This window comes from Lagopus leucura, unplaced genomic scaffold, assembly GCF_019238085.1.
Source record: "Lagopus leucura isolate 7727_CA_CO unplaced genomic scaffold, USGS_WTPT01 Super-Scaffold_100021, whole genome shotgun sequence".
NCBI lineage: Eukaryota > Metazoa > Chordata > Aves > Galliformes > Phasianidae > Lagopus > Lagopus leucura.
In genome coordinates, this window is record NW_024962274.1 from 196,995 (window position 1) to 218,969 (window position 21,975).

Genomic DNA, 21,975 nt, shown 5'->3' on the forward strand with positions numbered 1-21,975 from the left:
AGGATGTGATGTCTTCCCACAGTTACATGCCAGTCTGTAATCCTCTGCGATGCCCACTTGGCCACTCTGTCTCATCCTTCCCCTGTATTGTACCTCCTGTTGCTTTTCTTTTGTTTGCCACACACTGATTAACGACTCCGGGGAGTTGTGAATACCTGACTGCAAAGGACTTACAATGAGAGGTGTAAACTGAAGGCAGGCAGTGGGAGTTGGTACAGCTCCACTTGTACTAATCTGGGATAATGTATTGCTACAAGTGGAGTGTAGTAATTATATTACTGAGTTGGGCTGATTCTGCCTTTCATGTTTCACAGCTGACTATAATTTAAGTTCATGCTGTGCAAATGTAGGGGTATTAATACTTGTCTGATTAGCAAGTCAGCTCCGTTACAAATTTTAAATATAAATAATCCTGTAGGGGTTATAGGAATAGATATCTTTTCTTTGACATATCCTAAGTGTGGTTAATAATGATAAACCACCCTGAGCTGCTTGATAGATTGAGGAACTAGAGAAATGAAATCATTCCTTATTGTTAGTACTGTATAAAGTCAATTGAAGTTATACACCCTTCCTTAAGTCTTGTGTGGGTTGGTGGGTTTTTGTTTTTATTTTTATTTTTGGAAAAACTGCTCAGAAAGAATGGTGGTGCATTGGCACAGGCTGCCCAGGGAGGTGATGGAGTCACTCCCCACAGGTGTTCCAGAACCACTGAGGGATGTGGGCAATACTGTTGGTAGGTGGATGGTTGGACTAGATGCTCCCAGAGGTCATTTCCAACCTTAATGATTCTATAAACTCCTGGACATCGTGGTTTTGAGCACATGGACTGTTTAAAGGTAGTGATGGGACCCGGGCCACGCTGGTCCTGCAAATAAATGCTGCTGATTGTGTGTCTGGAAGAGGAGGCATGAGTCTATTTATTAGCTTTGCATAGATAAGGTCATAAAAAATGACTTTTCTATTCTGTCTTCCCTGTACAGTGCAGGCATAAAGGTATGTACGATAGCTGCAGCGTTGGGCAAAGTGAAGGAGACAGAATGATATCACTGAGTCACTTATTTCCCTAATTTGCCAGGTTTGCAAAATACTGCATGTATGTGGGAGGACAGGGCAGTTTCTTGTTCAGGCTTGCGCTTCATTTTTCAATAAAGACGCTTTCTCTTTCCAATGCAAGATAAGATCCCCTGATAATTGACACTATGCTTTCCCCCTTCTGTGTTGTGCAGTAGGTGTGAATCCCTTTGTTAGCAGATGATGGATTTTTGACGTGTTCTGTAAACTTACTGACAACTGGTCATCACAGCCAGGACTCTGAAACTGTGATTGAAACTGTAGAAAATAAACCAAGGGTAACAAAACCCTTAACAGAAGGGATGTACTAAAAAATAGGAATTAATAGCAATTAGAAATTTATATTTAATTGCTAGATACAGCATAATTTTTATGTTTTGACATTGTGATGTATGTTTGTAAACATTATCTTTGTGTCATTAATCCTCACTTGAGGAAAATGCTATTTGTGTACTGGCAGGCAAATCCAAATTTGCAACTACATGTAAAGATAAATAACATTTGAGACTAAAACACCAGTGAAGTTTAACCTACTATTTACATTCTGGCATGTAACTCTCATCATCTGAATTCAGTAACTAGGAGATGAACAACTATGTATGTTTTAAGGTTTCCAAGGCTTCAGCAGAAGTCATTCCATGTTTTCAGGTTCTGGCTACCTACAGACAGGTTGGTATGGCTCTGGTCAGTGATCAGTCTGATCTATCTTAGTAATGGGAATAGATGGGGTGCCAGAAAAGGGTAGGCAGTGATAAAGAGGGAGGGACAGAGGGAGGGAAAGAACTGAGACTCTATAGGACTCAGTCTGCAAAAACTGGCGTAACGAGGAGGAAGATCACCTTTCCCAAGCTCCAGTACTCTAAGCTGAAAAATCAGCTTTGAAATGCTGACAATTAGTCAAGCTTTAGTCATTTTGGTAATTTTTTTATTAAGTGTTCAGTTTCTCAAACTGCAAAAGGCACGCCAGCAATTCCCTCCTGGACCAACTCCTCTCCCATTGCTTGGAAACTTGTTGCACTTGAACTTTCAGTTTCATCGGGATCTTCTGATGGAGGTATTTATTTTCAGATACTCCTAATTGGTTAATTTTTGTCACAACTTAAAGCTGATACATTAGCAACCAAATGACATTTGTAACTCTTAGGAGAGGGGCAGACAAAGTTTGAATCATAGAATATCTTGAGTTGCAAGGGACCCCACAGGGATCATTGACTCCAACTCATCTTTATATATATGTATGAAGATGAACTTGATTCCTATATTCAGGTTATGTGAAATGAACTGGCTTCACCATAAGCTCAGTCCTCAGTGATTCTTAAGAACCAAACAAAGTTGTGGATAGGGTTTCTGACTCATTATTTAGCTAGGAGAATACTGAGTTAAAAAGATGCTTCTCCACTGCTGATAACTCAGCAGGGAGGTGTCACTGCCTATAGCAGAGGAGCTGAAACTAGATGATCTTAAATGTGCCCTTCCAATCCAAACCATTCTGTGATTCCATGATTCTAACTCCAAATGTGTTACTTGAGGAGAAATAAGTGACTGCTGTGACCAAGTGGATGTAATTCTGGTGGTGCTTTACACAGAGTCTACCATCTTTTCTGTATCACTGTGGGAGTAGAGTCCCATTCTTGCATGAAGCTCTTTTTCCATTATTAACTGAATTTCTTCTGTCATACTCTTGTCTCTGCTTGGGGGTTTCTACTGTCTCCAATGGTCAGTGCTCTTTGTATTGTGACTTAGCTGCAACACACTGCAGAGCTGTTGACTAATTTGTTGTTCCACCTTCTCTCCTGGAGCACACAGAGGAAGCAGGTTTAATCGGTTGGCTTCCTCTTGCAACAGAAGGGTTACCTGGAGGCACAGAACCCCTGAGATGTGCACAGTGTGGCTGTTCTATTAACTAGTACAAACTTTGGGACTGGATATGACACAACCTAAAATGCGAAGTTTGCTTTGTTTTGGTGCCATGTTGCTGCAGCCTGTGCTTTGAAAGGAAAGTCACTTCCTCAGGGTCATTACAATTAGCTACTGGAAGCCTCATTCTCAGAAAAGCAAGTCTGCTTCTAGCTGTAATTCTATTCATAGGTATGATGTACACAGCATGAAACTGGCCAGCGAATAAATTTGGCCAGTGAATACCAAGTGTGGTATCTACTGGAGGTGTATGGAGCTTCACGTGTTCTCTTCTGGCAACTCTCCCATCTACAGCTGGCAAAAACTTATGGCAACATATATACCTTGTGGTTTGGGTGGACCCCGGTGATCATACTGAATGGATTTCAAGCAGTGAAGGATGGCATGACGACACACCCTGAAGATGTTGCTGGGAGAATGGTATCTCCTTTCCTCAAAGCAATGGCCAAAGGAAAAGGTGAGATTTTTCTTCACAAGGATAAATAATGCAGAGTAATGTTGACTTTAAACACTTCTGCCTCAGCCTTGTCAAACCCTCTACCCTCCCATTCAGAATGCTCTCCCAATGGATGCTGCCCAAATCCCCTATCAGCCCTCATGCATCGCCTGCTATTCGTCGTGATGCCTTTTATCCTGAGCTTTCCCAAGCCTGGGAAACACTCCAAATCAGGTTATTTCTAGGTGACTTTTTTCTCTGTGTTCAAGATGTGTGCAATCCTAGCTCAGGACTCGGCAATCTCGCTCTCTTCATGGAATAATCTATTCTGCTGCAAGGGATTTTGCTGCACGTTCCATGAACACAAAGCATCCTGGTAGGTTTGGCAACTACGTGTAATACATGTGGCTGCCAAACACCTTCCATGTAGTTTGGATATACTGGGCTATGATTTGTGATTACTGAAATTTGACCACCTAAAGATACTTCTATCACAGTGTGTTCCCTGATTTACTCCATATATTTCACAATATACTATTTCTGAATGAATCATTTGTGTCTATGGTGAATGTTAATATGCCAGGGAATGCTCTCAGGTATTTTACTGGCAAGTGGTCGCTCGTGGAAGCAGCAGAGACGCTTTGGTATAATGACTCTACGCAACCTGGGAATGGGGAAAAAAGGCCTGGAGTACCAAGTGCAAGAGGAGGCTGCTCACCTGGTGGAGCTCTTTAGGAACCTGAAAGGTATCTATCTGCTGTGAAATTATACACTTTTCAGTCCTGGATCCATACCTTCAGCATGAAAGCTTACCCTCTTTCTAGGGTCAGAGTGGGTACAGAATGGGATATCCAATTCTGAAGCCTGAAGAGCAGACTCAGTCTGTTATTATAAGTGGGAATTTCTTAAAAAGCTCTTTCTAAACTTACTGAAGTAGCAAACTTCTGAAATCGCTCTTCCTTGGGTTTATCATTTATATATCATTTACTGAATGAAAAATAACGTGGTGTCATTGAATTACGTGGCAAAGTCAATCATGACTTTTCCACAGTAGGTAGCTAAAGAGTATTGCAGAGATGAGTCCTTTTTCTAAATCCCAACGATGCCAAGTGCCATGGCATAAATTGGGGATTTTAGTGTCTGTCTGGCTAAATGACTATTGGCAATAGACCCAAAAGTAGGAGGTGAGAGGGGAACTTCAGCAGATGATCTGGCTCGGTGTAGCATCCAAGCCAGGATCACTTCCATCCAAAACATTTTTGACAGATGTCTGTCTCATATCTTTAAGAAAAAATCATCAGAAATAACTACAGTTTCAGATGTGGAGAGTATACAAACATTTTGTTCACAGTTTCTATCCATCTATTCTGCCTCTTTAGCTTTCCCTAGCACAGGAAGGGCTATGAGATTGTTTTAGAGCTATGCTCAAAGACTATGTATTATTTTTGTGAATACACATTTATGCCACATCTGTCCCCATTCATGTCCCAGCTCAGTAAATGGAGAATTTTATGCAATCTCTATTATTTTCTTGTTCTGTTTGTGTAAGGAACAGCTGAAGAAAGCACTGAAATTGAACTCTAGTTACTGTGTTTGCAGGAAGACCTATGGACCCTTCTTTTCCTCTTTTCCATTCTATTTCAAATGTAATCTGTGCTGTGGTTTTTGGATATCACTTTTCTGATGAGGACAAAACCTTCCACGAGCTGATCAGTGCCACAGAGAAGATATTTAGTTTTGCAGGCAGCTTCATTTATCAGGTGCGTAAATAACGGGTTGTTTTTTTCTGAGCTAGGTCAGAAATGAAAGGGCTGTTACAAAAATAGGTCTTCAGTACATGAAGAACTTTTTGCAACAGCACAAAAACAACGTATACGTTCTCTGACAGTCCCAAGATTCAAGTTTTGCCTGAGATTTTTTGTTAGGTAGTCCCCATAAGGTACAATGAAGGCCAACTTTGCATCCAAATTTTCTCCATGAGTTACATTTTGATGTTTGCTTCAGTGAATAAACTGGGTAATGGGGATTTTCAGTGGCATGACAAATTCCACTGATATTTGAGTTTTGTAGGAAAAAGGAAACCAAAATGTTGATAAGGTAGTAAACCTTCAACAAATCTATCGTGTGATAGTAATGCTATTCAGGTCACCTGTAGTAAAGCTGCTATTTAAGCAGATAGAAGGAACGTCTCTTTAGTCCTGCCTCAGTAATATGGAAGGCTTCAGACAAGGTTCAGGATACTCTCTAAAACTGCACAGTGCAAAGACAAACTATAAACTGTGTCAGGAAGTAATGAGACAAATGTCTGCTACAAGCTTATAACATTAGTGTAATTAATTAGGGAAAAGAGACTGGTGTAAACTAACAGATAACAGGATGAAAAAGGCAAACGGGACCCTTGAGTGTTTCCAGCAATACCTTCCCTTAGATCCAGAGAAGTGTCTTACTGGGTTCTGGTGTGTAACCACTGCTGGTGTGTCACTCCTGCAGCTGTACGAAATCCTCCCCTGGCTGATGTGCCGTCTCCCCGGTCCTCATAAGAGAGTGCTGTCATGCTATGATGTCCTGAGTTCTTTTTCAAGGATGGAGGTCAGAAGACATGTGGAGAGAGGGACACCAGATGAACCGCGGGATTTCATTGACTTCTATCTGGCTGAGATAGAGAAAGTAAGTGTTCATTCTGCCTGGTCGCACACTGATGGAGTATGTAGGGCCAAACAGACAAGGAAATCAGCCATTCTGAAGCCTTATTGTAGTCTGTTGTATTTCATAGGCTTGTTTACACAAACAATGCCATAATAAGCCTGCTTCTCTTCCTCCCTGCCCAGGTTATTCATTTCTCTAGCAGGAAGTGTCCCATGAGCTAAAGAAGCTCTGTTAAGGACACACTGTTTTCTGATTCAAACTTTGTCATTTTGGAATACCTTTGGAAGCTAAGAAGCAACTTGAGGTACCTAAGAAATATCTCCTGGAGGTGATGATGTACATGTAGCCACTACCTCTGGTCATCATCTTTCAGCTAGTCAGGCTGCCATGTTCTCAGTGTTGGCACATGGGCTCAGGAAGAAGGTCATACATCCTTTTTACAATAGATATGAGTGTCTCCTACAAGATTTACTAAAATAAACACTTTAAAGGCAAAGATGCATCTTTTCACCTGAATTTTCTCTAATGGTTTTCTCTTTTACTCATTATAAGAAAAAATACTTGGATACCTTTTTTCCACCACTTGACATCTATCCTAAACTGAGAGAGGACACGATCGTCATCATCTCTTGTTAAGATTCTTTTGTTCAGATGCTTTATTCTTTCTTTACTGCCCTGTTTGATATCTTACTGTGGAGACCACAGCACAGAGAGTGACACATTGTGGGCCACATGTTTAGAAGTCCACTCTGGACAAACTGTAAAAGCTGCTGCTACTTTTTGCATAGAATCCTAGAATTGTTAAGTTTGAAAAAGACCTCTAAGATCACCAAGTCCAACCATCCATGTATTGCCCAATATTGCCCAATAAACCTCATCCCTAAGTCAACAGGCGTAAGCCTGCCTGTTTCTTTTCCCTTTTACAATGAAATAATATTTCATCTCATGAAAAAGAGCAATGCAGACTTACAATGTACATTTGAGAAATGGTTCATTTCTTAGTACCTCTTAGTCAAAACCTGTAACTCTGAATATTCTTTGTGCATGTTTCTCAGCTGCTTCTCAGGCAGAAGACATGAAGGATGATCTAACTTTTATGGTTTAACTTCAACTTTTTATCATAATCTACAGTCTAAAGATGAGGACAAGCCCAAGTATGATGAAGACAACTTGGTGCATGTTATAAATGATCTTTTCCTCGGTGGATCAGAGACCTCAAGCACAACCCTGTACTGGGGCCTGCTCTATATGGTAGTTTATCCAGATATCCAAGGTGAGAGAGATTTTTCTGTGAGATACTGTGAGTACAACTAGTGTTAATGGCGGAATGTGAAGAGTTGAATGCACAAAAGCCATTAGATTGAGCTTGGCTCTGACCCTCTGAGAACACTAAAGCCAACTTGCTAAAATTACAGCAGCAGAAGAAAACAGAGCCCTGTCCTCTGAGCTGACCAAACCGGGTGGCTGAATGGTTCTCTTCCATTTCTGGCACAGCACAGTGCTAAGCACACCAATACTCCTAACATGCCACCGGATTCCATGATCTCTTACTGGCCAAACTAGTTGGTCAAACCTTGGCAAGTTTTAAAGGGCTGCCAGCTGCCCTGAGGAAGGCCTGTGGTTCTGACAGAGTCAGCTGCCTCTTCCTGTAGGGTTAGACTGATTCTAGTGGTGTTTGTTCAGCATTGCCATACTTGGATCAACTCTGCTTAACTCCTCTCACGCACTGAGAGTATCCAAGATGTTTATGTACATTTTGAAAGAAAGATTTAGATTTTGAGAAAAAGGAAACCAAGCAATCCCTACATACCTTCAAAATCTGAAGCTGAGTGGCACGTCCTACACTAACCAAGGATGCAGAGAGGAAACATCAGAGCTGGGATAAGTGTGGTCCTTGGTTATGATTCTGGGCCACACAGTTTTTGTTGTTTTGTTTTTCTCTTGAGTTTTACTTTCATATATTAAATTGAGATATTGTATGTTAAAGACTTCATATACTATGCTGAGATACTGAATGTTCCTATTTCTCTAAGAAAAAGAAAGCAATTGAAACATTTGGTGCATTTTTCCCATTTCAAATGGTGAATATTTTTCTCCATAGAGAAAGTGCAGAAGGAGCTGGATGCTGTTTTGGATCCTTCCCAGACCATCTGCTACGAGCACCGGAAAAAGCTGCCCTATACGAATGCTGTGATCCATGAGATCCAGCGCTTCAGCAACATTGTCTTTGTTGGTCTGCCCAGGGTGTGTGTGAGGAACACAACATTGCTGGGTTACCCTGTCAAAAAGGTACGGATGTTTCAATTTAACATCACCTCTTCTGCCTCTAAACTGTTCTCCACATAACCCAGGAGTATGGCCCCTGGTTACCTGCTGTGGGTTACCACTAGAAGTGTCATTAGAACTAGCAGTAGAAGTGGTCACCATCATGCCGTTGTACCAAAATCAATACTATTAATTCCCATTGACATGGCTGCAGGGCTGGAACTGATAATTCCCAATAGAAAATGACAAACCGCTCCCATTTTCTAGGAGGATAATCCTCTAACCACGTGATATCCGCTCACTGAAAAGAAATGGCAATGAGGCAGTAGTAACTGATAGGTGAAGTGAGCCAACAGAACTGTATCAGTCGTTTCTTCCTTGCAGGGCACCATCGTTATTCCAAACATAGCATCTGTTCTCTATGATCCCGAGCAATGGGAGACACCTCGACAGTTCAACCCTGACCACTTCCTGGATAAAGAAGGAAGCTTTGTAAATCGAGACGCCTTCTTACCGTTCTCGGTAGGTAAGTACACCAGCACTTTGAGTGGCCCCAATAGATTAGACGAAGGATACAGAAGAGTGAGTATCGCTTCAGACAGCACCTTATATCTCCGCTATTTGCTGCTTTTAAAGGATAGTACTGACTCGGTATCTGCTGACAATTCTGTGCTGTCAGGCCCCACAGTGCTCTTAGGACACTGCAGTGGGAATGCCACTTGAACTTCCTAGGTTTGCAGCATGTTGCAGTCATCCATTGGTGCTGATTTATTTTTCCTGTATTATTCTTCAGATGTATTTTTTCCCTGATAAGCAATGTGTCTCCTCTGTGCTGGAATTGCTTGCAATCCCTTCCAAAGGAACAAGCTGAAAGAAAAAACAGAAATTCATCCTCATATACAAAGTTTCTCGTTACAGAACCAAAAATCCAGTTGCAAAATAAGGGAAGCGAGATAAAAGCACAGTTTGGAATCACATTCAGCAGTTAAGTTCTTACTCTGACAGTCTGGTTCTAGTATCTCTGCTGACATAGCAAGGTAGTCACTTAAATACCTTTCCAGGAGTAGTTTCTTAGTGCAAATGGAATAGCTGGCTTTTGTTTTTCCTCTATCTGTCTGCTAATCTGGAAACGTGAATGTATTGTTCACTTGTTTACTTTATATGGTTTCTGTGCCATTTATACCTGCTGGTTCCAGGAAGGAACACTTGTCAATTAACAGTAGGCCTCTTGCTTTGCCTGCACATGACCAAGTTTTGTTCAGTTGCAAACGCTGTTGCTAGGTAATTTTGACCCACTGACTTTAAGTCACTAAGAAAGCATGTACAAACTACTGGCAGATTCTTTGGGACTGACCATGAAGCTCAAAATGTCCTATAAGAGGAAAGTCATTTTCAGCCACATTGAGAAAGAAATGACGGTGATACCTCAGGGCTTTTTGTTTGATGATGCATTTCGTTCCTGACACTGGAAGAGAACTTTTGAGAAAGAATTCAGGAAGTTTTAGTTCTGTGGCTTTCAGGAACCTGGCCCCAAACAAAACAGTTCCCTTTGCTTACGGCAAGAATGAAAGAAGTGACTGTCAAATAAGTTCCTAGATCTCACTGTCCTTGCCTTCTTCCTCCCACAGGGCACCGCGTGTGTCTGGGGGAGCATCTGGCAAGGACTGAGCTCTTCATTTTCTTTGCCAACCTGCTACGGGCATTCACCTTCCGGCTCCCTGAGGGAGTGACGACCATCAACACGGAGCCCATTTTTGGGGGCACGCTGCAGCCCCACCCCTACAAGGTTTGTGCCATCCCACGCTAGGCTGCGGCCATCACAGACCACCTGCACCTCAGTGAACTTCCTCTCAGACATATAAATGTTCTTTGATCAACCAGTATATTGACACTAGTCTATCACAGCACTATTCAGAAAGTGGAGACAAGCCAAGATCCAGACCACCAGTACTTCTGGTATGGTCCTTGTGAAGGTCCCAGGCATTCTTGCAAGGATCTATTATTTTTTTTCCCTTTTGGAGAGCATCCGAAGAAAGACACCATGGCTCCCAGTTGTGAAGATTGCATTCTGTGCCTGCCTGTCCTAGCCAAGTAGGATTGCCATGGAGCTCACTATTGAGCAAATGTCAGTGTGACTAAACAGAAGACCTCAGCAAGAGCTGAGCAGGCATCATTTCTATGAGTAGTCTGACCTCAAGGCATTTGACTCTGGAAAGTGCACATTTAAAGGCCTACTTTGGTTTTACTATCATGAGACACTTTAATTTGTTGGCAGGTTGGAAATAAAAGAAAATAAAATGGGAACACATTGGAATATGAGTGCATTAATGTCTGAGTTTGAGGTAAGCATCTCCCATGGATAAGACAAAAAGAGTCAGTGTGCATTCAAGTGAAATTTCACAATTACTAACAGTGTGAATGTGCAACTCAGCAGTGTAATCGTTGTTATAATGTATTGCCAGTTTGTTTTGTCGTTTTTAAAAATTTGTTTTTTATGATGTAGAATCATGCTGACTTTGTCTGGGTTACTAAAAGGTTGGGACCTTCAGCTCTGTAATCAGACCTTTGCTCATTGAATGAACACAGTAACTGGCAGTAGAAGACCTTTATCAACCCTGCTTGGAAGAGGCATAAATGCAGGGTGAGATACTCGCTTTGCCAGTGGATTTCACTGCTAACTGTTCATAGCAGAGGAATGCAGAGATTTTGGAAGACAACATCTGGAGCCTTTCTCAACACGCAGATGTTTCCCATCTTTCTGGGCCCTTCTCTTCATTATAACCTGTACTGCACTTCCAGTCCTCCATTCAATCTCACTGCAATCTCTCCCTCACAATTTTCAGTTCCTGCTCCCATCCACTCCTTATCCACATAAACTCTATTTCAGGATTTGCCATCTCTTTTGGTTTCCCACCACTTACATACCCTTTCATCACACCAAGGTTCTGTGCCCTCTTACACTTTTCTGCACAAGTATTATCGACACATCAGTGATGAGCTGAAAACCACAACCAGTGAGTTATAGGTGGCGTTTGGAAGATATCCTTTTTCCTCCTTTGTGGTTCTACACCATAAAAAGGACACCATAGTAACTACAGAGGCACTGGAGGTAGCTCAGAGTAAGAAAATATAAATGAAGATTTGATGCAGGAATTCTGAAAGATCTTTTTTCTAACGTAGTTGCTTATAGGCACTGATCCTATTCAAGACAGGCAGTTTAAGCATGGAGGTGACAGCCAAGTTCATCTGTAGCTATGACAAGGCAAATTGCTAGTGTTCTTGAGTCCAAATCACTTTTGAAAAGGATTCAAATCTTGGAGTTCAGTAAAGCTATAATCCCCGCTATAAACTTAGCATTAAACTCGTATGAGGACCACAAGTGTTTTTATACTGGGGTATAAATTATTTGGAATTAAATCACTGTGGTACATATGAACTTCCTAAGTTTAAAATGGAGAAGAATGTTACTAAAAAGAAGTGATAGCTACTGAAAGTCATGCTGAGATGGACCAGATCCTGGCACTGCTCCACCGCAACCCAGTATCAGCAGGCTGGAAAGGAACTCAGAACAGTAGTGGGTTTCACAATAGCAATAACTGCCATGAATAATCCAGCCTGCTGACTACATGCTGTATGAATTACATCTCTTGCTGCCTTTGCCCACTTTTCTTGTCATCTTGCTACTCACTGAAGAGGCTTAATGAGAAGAGATGTTCTCATGGACTGGAACATTATGTCCTCTGACATTCTCTTAGAGAACAGCTCTGCTTTCCCTCCCAGTGATCATTTTCTCTGTACTTGTCCAGAGTTGCAGACACCCAGCTCCTAGACTGGCTGAGAGATGTGCAGAATATGAGGACACAGCTGAAGTCATTCCAATCCAGGTGCTGGAGAGATAGAATAGCAGTGAGTGGTGGGACCATGGAAGAAACCACTGCTTCCACGTTGTGCTGAGGGTTTTTAGCCGTGTTATTTTCAGGCATCCCTGGTTACTACTGTCCTTTAGCACTTTGTTGGTGGCTCCTAGAGGTGGACTCCATGTGCCCCAGTATGGTGAGCCATGAGAGCTTTGTGTCTGGCTGTGCTTGGCACAAAAAAAAAAACCACAAACCAATCTGAAGGAAACTGAGTTGGCTCAATTGGCTTCCCTCATCCCCTGCCCACAGCCCTTCCCATTCCCCTCCTGCCTCTTCAAGTGCTGCATTATTTCCTGATCCCCTTGTCATCGCTGGTTACAGACCCTAGGCACACACCTGCATTACACCATCAGAGACCTGCCAGGTAGGAAGGCATACACCCTGGTGCCGATGACTGGGGTGGTGTAACATTTAAGTGAAGTGACTAACCCTCCACCCCATCTATTTTTTAATATTATCAATGTCAACCACAGCCTCAAGTCTCTGAGTTGTGGTAGCTTTGCCATCCTTAATAATATGGTTTAGAAGAGTTTGAAACCAGTTTGCAGGCATTTATTCAAGTGAAAGATCCCCAGCTGGATCTATTGTTTTTTAAACCACTACAATTCCTTTGGGAAAAAGCCAGATCATCTCATAGAACCAAGGAGGTGGCTGCTCTGCTTAATATTTGCAGGACAGCAGGAGTCTGAAAGCAGAAGCCTACAGGATTTATACTGCTGGACATGAGAGGAGAGAGCTGCCCAACTTTATATGGTGCCTAGTACTGCAAAAGTTCCAGTTAAGGACAACATTGCCAAGTTGTCTGATACTGACATCCTCTACTAATTATTTTTTTTTCTTCTGTTTTTGTTTCATGGGAGGGTTTTCCAAGACACCAATATTTCAGGCTAGATATTTGCAAAAATTTATTCTCAGGAAGAGTGGTGGTGCATTGGCACGGGCTGCCCCAGGAGGTGGAGAGGGGGGTCACTGTCTCTGCTTGTGACCCAGAACCATGGACATGTGGCACTGAGGGATGTGGTCTAGAGCAGTCACATACATGGGCTGATGGCTGGATTAGATGATCTTCTTGGTCTTTCCAACCTAAATGATTCTATGATTAGCCTAACAACCATATGGCAGGTGGTGTGTTGAACTTCAGGGCAAGCTATTTATCCTGGCAAAAGGAGAAAGCAGCTAGTAGAGACAAAAAGAACCTTGTATAAAAGCTTGGTAGAGTTTGCATCCCTCCGAAGATTAAAACCAAATGTTTTCTCTTCTGTTCAACAAGCTGTTTAGGAAAATGGTGTGTGTCAAAGGCTCAGGTGTGTTGTCCCTGTTGATGCTCCTGCGTATGAAATTGTGAATCGATTGCTTGTAGTGGGGGAAACTGACATTGATGGGATTCCACTTTGAAAAATCCTTCTGTTGTACAACCATAGCACATTTGGGAAATTTTTTCTGTAGTTTTGAGGCCTAAAAAATTCTGTGCGCACAGAAGCCAACAGAAGGAGAAACATTCACCATCTCTCCAATGGAAGGTATCAAATGCAACACAGACGGAGATGGCTTAAAAGAACCAGAAGGAGTGGCACAGCATGTCTTATTGGTAAGCTGTTTAACTCCTCACTGCCGAAGGTTCTGAACGTTTGCTTCTGTTCAAATTTAATCGGATGAATTTTCAGCAGGAAAATTCCCTTTGGGCTGTTTCACACCGACGCAGTGCTTCTCATTTGTCCCATTCTAACAACCTTTCTTAATGCCTATTGTGTGCTGTCAAAATGGAGCACTGACTAGTGGAACTATCACCTGGCACAGAATGGCTGTGCTTATGCTTTCTGCCATTCACTCCACATTAAAATGGTTCAATATATCACATTTCAATCGGTTGCCATAATCTTCTATTTTCCGTTTGAAAATCTTACTTCCAAGCAAAACCTTGACCACGTGCCTGCTGAAACATAGCTGAGACTGGAAAGAGATGGTCATTCAACTGGGAACCCTGAAGCATGAGCTGAAACGCACTTAATGTTATCCACTTCCCTCTGAGTGAAAGTCTTGCTGCTGGCTCTTTTCAAAGCTTAATTTATTCATTTGCTAGATGTCTTCAGGTGATAAAAAAACATTGTGAATGGCAAATCAGATTTTCTTCGGTGAAATTTCTGGTCAAAACAAGAGATAATGCGCTGATCGAATCGGGGCTGCACACATTTCCTGTAATGCTTTGTTAAGAAGCCACGAATCATCAGATGTGAGATCTGCATTCAAGCTCATGCTGTCAGAGCAGCCTGAATTGGGAACTGAGGATAACCCAAGATGAGGAAATTCCTCCCCATAAAATTAATATGCTGTAAATGTCATTGTCTGCCCGCCTCCTCTTTCTACATTATGCCCATTGTTTCTTACTGTTGTGAAACATCATGTTAATACCATTTGCAGCTGACTTAAATTTCAGGAAACAACCTGCTTCAGTGTCATTAAAGAACTAGTTAATGGAGAGCTGGAGATAGGTCAAGTGTTAAAATATTTCAGTTCCAACTTGGGAAAAATGCAGTTAATATAGCTGCAAAAATCAAACTGAGCTCAAATGCTCAGTGGAAACAAGAGGTTTATAGCTGCATGTGAAGAAATGCACTGAGGAATAAAGCAAAGGCACCTGTTTGAGAGTATGACTGTGTAGGGAATATAACTTCTGTGTGTCTGTAACAGCTCATACTATAGAGCAGACAGATCAGCTAAGCCATATGATGTAGGGATTGGAGGATAAAAGATGGTCTGAAGAATGGCTCTGCCAAATTAACTCAAAGCACTGCAACCAACACAGCTGGGTATGTAAGCCAAATGGTTGGAGATCTGGGTGCTATGATTTGTGACAGTGAGTCACTTTGTGAGATCAGATTTGTGGATCAAAACCGTACCTAAAAGTATCAGTTCTTTAACCTTTTTCTGACGTACAGTGAGTTTCATTTCATCCTTACACCCAAGAATTTTGAGATGTCTCTCTAGCTTTAAATCACACCGTTAGAAGTTGTTCTCATTTATTAAGGTAAATTACATAACTATGCCCTTTTTCTCCTTAATGGTAACTCAGCACAGGAGGTGAATGCACTGTGAAGTGCACCTGATCAGCTGTATCATGAGGATGCCCTCTCTGAGATCAAATCTTACAGAGGCAACAGGTTTTGCTTGCTTTATTTTTTTGTAGCTCGGGTGAGTACAATCGAGTTCACAGAAATGGTTTACAAAAGAACATTGAGGGATGAGTTTATGATTCCATAGGAGTTCAGAGAGCACAGAGCCAATGCACAAGAAGGCAGTGTGTGGAGACAGGAGTTGGACTTGATGATCCTTGTGGGTCCCTTCCAACTCGGTGAGTTCTATGAGCATATGAGCTGAGAGGACGATTCCTTAGTATTCTTGCCCATGCCTGCCACTAAAATCCAAGCTGCAATGGGGACAAATGCTGTGAAACATATGGAGCAGAATGGAGAATTCAGATGCCCTTAGGAGATTCAAGGGGCTGTCAGATATTGTCATCAGAGCCATGGAGACTCAGAATGGGGTCTGGTCTGAGGTAGGACCTGCCATTCTTGCCTGATAGATAAGGCAATGAAGAGAAGACCCAGAGGAGACCTGGAATCAGACTGCACAAGGGATCTACTTCACTTGTTTTCTCCACCTTCATGATTTCTGCGATCATTTCTAACACTGCAATCACCAGAATTCAGCATTTTTCTTTTAATCCTGAGCTTTGCTAACTGCTGTGTATTCAGGTGAATCAGAGATGTCTCTACAGGGACAAATCCACACCAGGTAACATTAAATATCAGCCCTGTGCAATGCCAGTAGGCCAATTTGGGCATCCATGAGGCCCCACTAGTTTGCAAGGAGTTTTCAGGGCTTTATGATCAAGTGCCAGGTAAGACTTGAGAAGCTTACCCACCTGCAGTGTTGTTGAGTGTGAATAGGTTGGTGAACCAGGGAACAGCCCATACTGTCATGTATCAGCACTCAGAATTCCCACAGAGGGGGCTCTTGTAGGTAGTTTCTTCTGAAATGCTGATGTGTAGCAGAGCATGCAGAGTTGATCATATCACTACAGAGGAATGAGGAAATAAACTTTCTTGAAAATACTGATTGAAATGATACAGCAAGATTATTTGGAGGAAAAAAAAAAAGATAAAAGACGCAGCTTCACCCCTGCTTTAGAAAGCTTTGTTTCTATTTCTTTGTGATTTGTGTTTCAGACAGAGGATTACCTATCCTCTTATCACCCAAACTCCCATTTCTGCATGCTTTCACTAGATTTGGGTTTCTTCGTCTGTTATCACTCTCAAAAGAAGCGTTGGTATGGCCTTACATAGCAGAGTCTGGAAAATACTGATTACTCAGACTTTTTCTCGCCCTCAAAGCAGTTATTTCCCTATGAGCAACATGTGGAGAACACAACTCAGAGGAAGAGTGAATGATGTGCTTAATTTGGGTACTATTTCCCAGTCTCCTGTAAGCACCTTTGGTTGTATGCAGCTCTTTGCAGGAGAACCAAGGAAGAAACTGCTTGAAGATTGTATCCTGCAGATGTAAAAAGCCTAATACAAAAGAGTCCTCCAAGGGACAGAAAATTAAAAATATGAACACCACAAATGGAATATGGTCAATAGAAAATACAAAGAATCCAGGAATGAGCCACAGGACAAAACATGAAAGCAGAAAAGGCTGCAAGCCAGCTACAGCAGCAATTAGATCCCAGCTGACTGGATGGCACTGTAGCAAAAGTCTCTACAGACAGCCTGCCAGTGGTCAAGAGACTCAAGAGACTCAAAGGGTTCTTTCGTTTGCAGTCTTTCAGGTTAGATCTTTCAGACATTTTGGAAAAAACACAGATTCTGTGAACCACAGCTTGAAGTCATCTGGATGATGGCTGCACATGCTGTCACGTCTGCTGTACTCGTCTCACCCCTTTCTTGCTTGAAGATTAAAGGCAACCCCAGTTCTGTGATTTGATGAAGACAATCTGGTTTGGGTTCTCCATGACCTCTTTTTGGCAGCAAGATGAACTACACTGGCTACTTTGCAGTGGGCACGGCTCCATATTTTGTCTCAGCCAAGAGAAAAGGAGAAACTAACGAGTCCCACGTAAATCCATCTGGATGGTGCTCTCTCAAAGAGCACGCCAAGGTCAGCACAAAGACATTACGAATGAAGTGCAAAGGTAAACATTTGTAAAACTGCATCCACATGGAAATTCGTACCCTTGGCGAGTAGACAAACGCATCTTTGGTTTGCTGAGAATCACAGATGCATCCAGGCTTGTTAGCTTCATCTTGTTGCACTGTACCCTTGCACAAAGTATTCACTCTTTTTTCCATTCTTTGAGAGTCAGAAGGAAGGCCAAGAAAGGTGGCACGTAACAGGACTGTGAGAGGACACTCTCACTTAATTCAGAAACAGTCACAGTCAAAGTGGCATAAGTGCTGCTTTCAACAGCTGTCACAGAGGTCCTTCTCTACTGATGAGTGGTCTATTTCATTGAATATTATTGGAAAAAGATGCATCTCTTACAAAAGAGGAGGGATTTTTCCCATCCATGACTAAAGTGCCCCACGTGGGTGCTAGTGCAGGGACAGCCCACAGGAGAAAACTTCCTGCTGATCACAGGAAGGGTTACATGTCAGTGCTTAAATCTGCAGTAAGGATGGAGTTTTAATTTCCCATTTGAAGGTGAGCGTCTGCAGAAAGTGAGCTAGGAATGCATGACAGCATTGGTGCCCAAAGGTCGAGCCCTGACTCCCACCCATCATGGGGATACTGACCAAACTTACATCCATCCTTATGCTATTTGGCAGTTAAGTGAGAGGCAATTAGCTGAGAATGTTTCAGTGCATTATTAAGAAACCGTCACCAGAGTGCTTAATATAATTTCTGTTCAGAGTAGTTCTCTGCTTCTGGTCACCGGAGCATTTAACTGAGAATGCGTTCATAAGAAAAATTCAAGTAGGAGGGACTGTGAGGAGTAAGGAATTCCAATAAAGATTCATGCTGCAGCTAAAACCATCAACCAGGGTGTGCCAAAAGCGGTGGTTCTGCTAACTTTGTCCTTGACTGTGTTCTCACTCTGCTTCTGCTGCAGTAGTGAGACAGCAGCCAGGAGGTGAGCGTGTTCAGACTGCTGAGCTAGCAGAAACCCATTCCTGCAACCAATAACAAAAGGCTTTCCCTTAGATCAGCTGGATGAAGTCACCCAGTTTATGGCTCTCTGGTCGCAAGATGCAACCCTGGTGAAAGAGAAACAAGGGGATGGGACCATTTGTTTTCAAGGCATCTTGCTTCTAGGTAGATTGCAGATTGATTATAAAATGAAATCACATGAAGCAGCTTGCCCAGAATCACACGAGATTTGTATGTAGCTCAGCAGGGAACTGAACTAGTTTTCTAATGTTCAGAGCAGGATATCAGTCTTATCCTCACTGTGATACCTCTTCCATTCTTCCTGCTCAGTCTGTGCATTGTCCAATGGGTGCATTCTTTTGCAGCCCATCTGTGTTTGCTTGGAACTGGACATGGTTCACTTGCACGTGCTGTCCAAGTGCTCCGATTGGCCTGAGGGAGCAGATCTGGGAGCAAAGGGCTGTGGAATAGCAGGTCACAGCTGGGTGAGGAGGGAGATGAGAACAGCAATGTTTTCTGGAAGTCGAATTTTTGTGGGTGTTGTCATCTTGTCTGGATTTCTTTGACATTTTTAAACATCCAGGTGGCCTTCAGAATCAACACCTCCCCCTTTCACTGGTATTCTGTGGACACTGGACTTCCAAACTCATGAATTGTTCCTAATATAATCTTGGCTCAAAGGCAAAAGTATTTTTCTGCTCTTCCCCAGCTTCAGTTTGAACACTGACCTTTCCAATTAGAACTTCCAACCATGTGTCTCCCAGTGGGACTTTAGAAAGGATTAGCATTGAATGGAAAGAGATTGTAGTAATAGTAGCAAATGCTGCAATTCACTGGACAGTCACCCAGTCAAAGACAGTGCCTGGGAAGCCTGTAACTACAGTACAAGCTACAAGGTGGAAGGGAAGGAAACAGGAAGAATAAGCAAAACTCATTAAAGGGAGGCAGCAAAGTTTATTTCCTTGATGGCTGAATCTTTGCTGTAGTCCTTATTTTGGTGAGACTGCCATCAGCTGATTATGTCTTGGCACACTGAGGCTCTGGAAGGTTTCCTTAGAGGCCTGGCCATTGTAGGTGCAGCAAAGTGAGAGAAACTGCAGCATGCTGGAGCTCTTCCTGCTCCAGGTCCATCCTTGCTGTTGGGGATAGGAATGAATTACATTGCTTTTAGTGGATAGGACAAAGAAAAGCTTTGTTACCAGTGGTATTAAGATTTTAAAGGCTGGGCTGAGACAACAGTTCTCTTCCACAGAATTCTGCTGATCTGAGGAGGGCATTGCAAGTGTCACTTATTATTTAAGCTGATACATGCTGTGAAACAATGAAGTGGATAGTTTAGAATCTAAATGTCTAAATAAGTAAGAAGCTGCACAGAACTGTGGTTAGGTGACATTTCATGTACTACAGTGTGAGATCATCATCATCAAGGCTCCCTATTTTCCTGCATATACAAAAAAAACCACAGATTCTGCAGTTCTTTGGGTACTAGATAGAATCCAATTCATGGATTCAAGCACTTGGTTTTTTTTTTTGTTTGTTTGGTTTTTTGTTTGTTTTTTTCCACCTTATTTGGGCTATTAAGGTAAAAGCATACACTTCCAAATGCTTTGAAAGCCATTCTTCAAATTACTCTCGCCTACAGAAAGCAGCCATTGGCCAAATCAAGTGACAGCAACCAGGCACCTGATCACATTTGCATGAGTTGTCAGTATGGTCAGCATATTTCACAATCCCTGGGAACATCTTTGTTTCCAACAATTGCAAAGGAGGAGGCCTGCACCTACCTCCAGAGTGACGCAGCCCTGCCTACAGATGTTCCTGAGACGTGGGTTCAGCAGCGCAACACTGACAGTGGATTCCTGAGAACAAATTGCAGAAGCCAGTGCACATGTGGAGACTGTGCCTAGCCAAACTCTTCACAGCTTTATAGACAGTCCGTCTTCACCAGTTCCCTGGAAATCACATATGCAGAAAGATGCCTCTTCATCTTTTGAGAATTCATCATACAAAGTGCTACAACAGCTTAGAAAAAAAAAAGATCACATATTCTGTGTAAACAGTTACATACGTTACGTATATAGTTACATAAGTTTTGGTATCAAGTATACATTTAGAAGATGAAAAACCACGTGCAAACATCTTTATTCGTCCCTGGAACAGAAATTCTTATCTCCTTCTCCATAGAGTCACAAGCTCTAACTGATGCTGTTGCTATCTGAAATCCTAATCCTTTGTGCAAGACACCACCACATTTTCTTCCCTCCCTCCTTGTAATTAAGTCTTTCTCAACTACCCAGGGTTGAAGAGTTCAAAACTGATCTCTGATTTATGGGTGCAGAATTATGAAGAACCCAAACTCTAGCAGCTATCAGTAGTATGTGAGTACTTTGAAGGCCACTCATGATGCTCTACCCACGTCAAATGAGATACCCCAGGCAGTGCTTATTCTTTGTCTCAACTGCCTCACTGAGTGAGACTTGGCAAGCATAATACTCAGCGTAATGGTGAGCAAACATTACCATCTAATGGCTGCTAGTGTTAATTGCAACTATAATTTCTATTTTAACAATGAAGGCACTTCCTTGTGTGAGTAATGATATGCTGAAAAAGGCAGCTGAACAATTGGAAAACAAACACAGGAAAGTAATAAAAGCAATGTTTGTGATTTTGTTGTTTACATCAATATAGGAAATGTTTTGGACAAGGCTTCACTTAGAAAACAAGAAGAATTGTATGCAAGGGTATTTAAATGCCACACATTTCAAACTTAGTACAGGAGAGCAAGTGATCTGAGAAATACCTCTATACTAATGGTCATCCTTCACAGGTCTTGCCTCCAAAATAAATTAAAAAAATTATGTGGGCATTTATTTCCTATATCCAGATAAGTAATACAACTGGGTCACAGACGTGGTTAGACATAGCTCAGCTGTGACAATTCAGGCTCTAAATGAAGCTATAAAGCCAACATGTCATCGTGCTGCTTGTGCTTGTATTTCCACATGCAGCTCTAACAAACTTTCCCACCACCGTCAAAGTATTCCAGCCTGTGTTAATGAGTCTGCTGTTGGCACTAACACACTTGCAGGATCTGCAAACACTTATTAAGGGTGAGACCAGGAACCACCAGAAGAGCTGGGTGCCAGGAGAGTCATGGATCCTCAATGATGCATACTTTGCTCAGGAAATTAAAGGTAATGAGTATTTGTCTCTTGTGCAGCTGCAGCATATTTAAAATACTTGTAGTTCAGATATTTTCTAGTTGTCTTCTCACATCCTCTTCCTCTTTCTTCTGAGAAATTGTTGTTTATCTATTTTAATTGCACTTCAAAAGCCCTGTACTTTGTCTAGTACTTATTGGTGTTCATTGACAGTCACCACAGACATAGAAACACTGTTTCACCCTAAACTGGAACAAAGCTGGATTTAAGTTCCTCAGTCAGTTAATATTATTTTTCTAGTAGAGCTACATAGCTGCTGTCTTTCCAACTTCACCAACTCAGTATGGATTATGTGGATTTGCACGTATGGATAAATCTCACTTGCTGGAAATCTGTTACAGCATTAGAAGAT

At 42.0% G+C, this 21,975-nt stretch overlaps 1 protein-coding gene across 1 annotated transcript; it reads left to right on the top strand.

The window, feature by feature from the left end:
• Positions 1-1,957: 1,957 nt before the first annotated feature.
• On the top strand, positions 1,958-10,145 carry LOC122183943 (cytochrome P450 2J2-like). The gene is made up of 9 exons (XM_042878435.1): positions 1,958-2,128; positions 3,286-3,448; positions 4,024-4,173; positions 5,027-5,187; positions 5,918-6,094; positions 7,205-7,346; positions 8,175-8,362; positions 8,723-8,864; positions 9,967-10,145. Exons 1-9 carry the CDS (start codon positions 1,958-1,960, stop codon positions 10,143-10,145), a joined length of 1,473 nt encoding a protein of 490 aa, XP_042734369.1.
• Positions 10,146-21,975: the final 11,830 nt, after the last annotated feature.

Excerpts from the sequence above, each read along its gene's own strand:
- LOC122183943 (XM_042878435.1), top strand. The coding sequence starts at position 1,958 with ATGCTGACAATTAGTCAAGCTTTAGTCATTTTGGTAATTTTTTTATTA. Across the intron at positions 6,095-7,204 it reads ATCTGGCTGAGATAGAGAAA|TCTAAAGATGAGGACAAGCC; the intron begins GTAAGTGTTCAT and ends CATAATCTACAG. Across the intron at positions 8,363-8,722 it reads TGGGTTACCCTGTCAAAAAG|GGCACCATCGTTATTCCAAA; the intron begins GTACGGATGTTT and ends TCTTCCTTGCAG.